Here is a 4,083-nt window from a genome sequence, read left to right on the forward strand (position 1 = left end):
AGTTTTTGACCTATTTCTGCACCAGCCACCATAGCCAATGGATGCTTAGAGTTATAGCCCTACAATCTCTGGAAGACCACAAATTCCCCACCAATATAAAAAAGTGTCTGCATCCAACCCATTTAATCTAGACTTCAAATTAAAATTTCCAAGGGCTTCTTCCCCACTCCCACTGTGTGTTTGAACTGGAGATGAAGATTTTTATTTATTTATTTATTTATTACATTTTTATACCGCCCAATAGCCGAAGATGAAAGGAAAACCAGCACAGTAGGGCTGTGTACCACCTTGGGCCAAATCTCTGAGGTCAAAACAGATTGGCACCAAAGACTTGATGTGCCTTGGGCCAATTTGGGTAAGTGCAGAGCCACTCACCCATACCCGTCTGCCTACCCAGGAAAGCCAGCACAATGCCATCCATTAGTCCAGGTGAGTCCATTGGACTTACTGGGCTCACTTCCCTCTTTCCCCACATCCTTCCTGGACTCCCACCATTACCACCGCAGGGACTTGCCTGCAAATGCATCCTCCTCCTGAGACCCTGGCTGCAATTTAAAGTTATTGTGGGGGATCTTTACTTTTAGTATATCTTTGGACACAAACTATGGCGTGGGGGATAAAGGGTAAATGGCTCTTTATGGCCACTGTAGTTTCTGACAATAGAAATTCTAAAAGTAAAGAGCCCCCATGATTACTCTAAATTACTTTAAAGCCTGGCTCTCAGAAGGAGGATGCATTTGCAGGTAAGCCCCAGCAGCAGCAGCTGCTCTAGGATGGGTATGTGTGGTGACAGTGAGGGGGTGGTGTGGGGGAAGTGGGGGCAGCAAGGGGGAGCAGGGAGTCAGGAGTCCAATGGACTACCAATCGGCCTTGCTTCTGGCTTTCCTGGGTGCTGGCTGTGCAGCCAGCACTCCGGAACCAACAAAGCCGACAAGTTTTGGGGTGGGGTGGGGTGAATCTCACCTCAGCTTCATGCTGGGCACTCCCCAAAGCACCCTGTGTCAAATCAGTGCCCTTTCAGAATCTCCAAAGCAGCCTCCAAGGTGAGTCAGGGGAGCTGTGCACAGCCATACAACACAGTGTTCTACATACTGATTGGGAGAAAGGAAAGAAACCTCTCGTGCAAGCACTTGAGTCATTGCTGACTCCGAGAGGGACACCTGCTTTCGCTGACGTTTTCTTGGCAGACTTTGTAGTGGGGTGGTTTGCCATTGCCTACCCCATACTGATTACTTTTTCATTTATTCAGACTTTTGTTTGTGATTCTGTTTATTTGTTTACTTCTTACAGATGCCAGATGAGTGGCTTGCAGTACCTCTGAACCAAACCATAGTGACAACATTCATTATTCTGGGATTTCCTAATACGAGGAAAGTAGAAATGTCACTATTTTTCCTCTTCCTCTCTATGTATCTTCTTACCATGACCGGCAACATAATCATCATCATTGCAGTCAAGACAGACAGCCACCTTCAGACCCCTATGTACTTCTTTTTAGGAAATCTGTCTATCTTGGATATAGGCTATACATCCTCAACAGTACCCAAACTGCTGTCCATCTTGTTGATGGAGGTGCACACAATTTCCTTTGTTGGCTGCTTTCTACAGTCATACTTCTTCTTCTTCCTTGGGACAGCTGAGTGTTTCCTCCTTGCATCAATGGCCTATGATCGATACGTGGCCATCTGCTACCCTCTCAGATATCCAACTATCATGAATAAAAGAGTCTGTGTACTTATTGTGATTGGCTGCTGGACAGGTGGCTGCCTGGCCCCTTTGGTAGCTGCCATCATTGTGGTGAACCTTCCTTTTTGTGGGCCAAATGTAATAAACCATTTCTTTTGTGATATTCCACCTTTATTGAAACTGGCCTGCATAGACACAACACTTGCACAGAAGGTTGTGTTCCTGCTTTCTGCTATGGTGATTCTGAGCACCTTCCTATCCACTGTTGTCTCCTATATCTACATTACTATAACCATATTGAAAATACCTTCCTCACATGGGCGCCACAAGGCTTTCTCCACTTGTGCCTCTCATCTCACTGTTGTCTCTCTTTATTATGGGACAGTGATATTCATGTATGTAAGTCCAACCACCCGTTCATCTTTTGACCTGAACAAAATTATTGCTGTGGTGTACAGTGTGGTTACCCCAATGCTCAACCCAATGATCTACACCCTGAGGAATCAAGATATGAAAACTGCTGTGAAAAAGATAATCCTCAAAATGCTGATTAGTAGGAAAGAGTTTGAAATATCCAAGGAATTCCATTTGTGAGAGAATCCTGAGTCTCAGAAAAACAAAAGCTACATATGGATTTGGAAATTGACTTTTAAGTCAGTTTATTTCTAGTTCATGCTACTTTTTGTAGTGTTTACCCATAAACCCATTCTGTTCTGTTTCCAAACCAATTTATGATTTATTATTTCTTTAAAAAAAACTTTAATTGAAAATTTCATTTAAGTATGTATGCTTAAATGTACTTTCTCTAAAAACACATTATGTAATATATATATACATTTAAAATATATTGTGATTTATTTTTTTGACTGAAGAGTTGTATTGGAACATTTGGGAATTAGGAAAGCTGGTAGTGAAGGTTCTGATCTGTACAACAGTAAAATGAATCGTTAAGAGCTACACAATACACATTCATAATGGAATTTGAAAATATAAAGTTACTCGAGCATCATTATGTTTGTTTATTACATCCTAATTCAATGGAATAATTATAAAGCACTTCAATTTCATGCCACTAAATTGAAACTGAGATGTTTTTAAGATTTCCTTTGAATGGTACAAATGTACAGAATCATGTGGAAGGGTGGAGGAAGGGGATTTTCCCCACAGTTCATAATATTTCCAATTAACAACAGAGTGTTCTTCAACCTTTTACACCTTTGACTTTCAAACAAGAACTCTGTGATTTGTCAAGAATGAATCAGGGATATCAGAATAAGAGGATGATAAGGAGTTGACAAGTTACTTTAGAGACAGCTGCTGCCCCTTCCACACATGAATCGGCTCACTTGTTAAGTTCTTTTTCAGAGATCTTTCTCCAGATGATTCTATCTATGGTTTGGTGGATGGTTACTGCAATAAAGGACGTTTTTTCCATGGTGTCATTCAGATTGTACACCTCTCACCCAATCACTCTAGCCAGAATGCGAAAAAGTCAAATTCCATATTATACATAATTAGGAAAGAAACCGAAATTAAACCTGCCAATATCAAGCTGTCCACATATATGATGCAACCACACCTGGAATACTGAATAGAGTTTTGGTAAACGCACCTGAGGTGGAATAGTTGATGGTCGCTGCACCTAAATATTGTAGAGTCGAAAAAATTGCAGAAAGAGCAACTAAAATGATCAAGGTGGTGGAGCAACTCCACTATGAGTTACAACACCTGGGATGGTCTAGCTAAGAGAAGAGGCAAGTTAGGAAAGACATAATAGGCAGGATCTACACTACTGCTTTATAAGTTTATACTGTTATTGACAACATTTGGGGCCCATGACACACTCCATATACAGTTTTAAAACTGTTTTCAAAGTGTTATATCCTGCTTTGTGTAGATCTGGACATAGAAGTCTACAAAATCATGCATTGTGTACAAAGAGCAGATAATGAGACCATTTCTCCATCCCTCCTAATAATGGGACTGAGTTCTGATCAATTTCTACATTTCCACAGGCTCCAGTCCCTGCTTTGATGGGTTGCTGCTGCTATTGTTACCTGAACTTTGTCTCAAGTGGTTCCACCCAGGCAGGGGTCACAGAGTGAATGTGATGGTGCCACAACACTATGTAGCCAGACAGATATTACTACGTAATTGTTTTGCTGAGTGCAAGTAATGGCAATTGAGAGTGAGGCAATCAAACGGAATACAAATAAAAAGCTTATCATTTCCAGAGAGAATGTTGAACAATTATAGGGAAGGTGAGGCATTTTTCAATGCCACAGAAAATGTTGTGGATATATATATCCTCAGCCTTAATACAAACAAATTCAAATTCAATGAATGTTGACTTCTGGTAACTACCATGGCTTAACTGGATCACTAGTAGAGGGAGTT

The 4,083-nt window shown here is 41.0% G+C and overlaps 1 protein-coding gene across 1 annotated transcript; it reads left to right on the forward strand.

Moving 5' to 3' along the window:
* The first annotated feature begins 1,311 nt into the window (after positions 1-1,311).
* LOC134406739 (olfactory receptor 6M1-like) lies at positions 1,312-2,280 on the forward strand. The gene has a single exon (XM_063138269.1). It carries the CDS (start codon positions 1,381-1,383, stop codon positions 2,278-2,280), a length of 900 nt encoding a protein of 299 aa, XP_062994339.1. The 5' UTR covers positions 1,312-1,380.
* The last annotated feature ends 1,803 nt before the right edge of the window (positions 2,281-4,083 follow it).

Source organism: Elgaria multicarinata, chromosome 11 (assembly GCF_023053635.1).
Source record: "Elgaria multicarinata webbii isolate HBS135686 ecotype San Diego chromosome 11, rElgMul1.1.pri, whole genome shotgun sequence".
Lineage (NCBI taxonomy): Eukaryota > Metazoa > Chordata > Lepidosauria > Squamata > Anguidae > Elgaria > Elgaria multicarinata.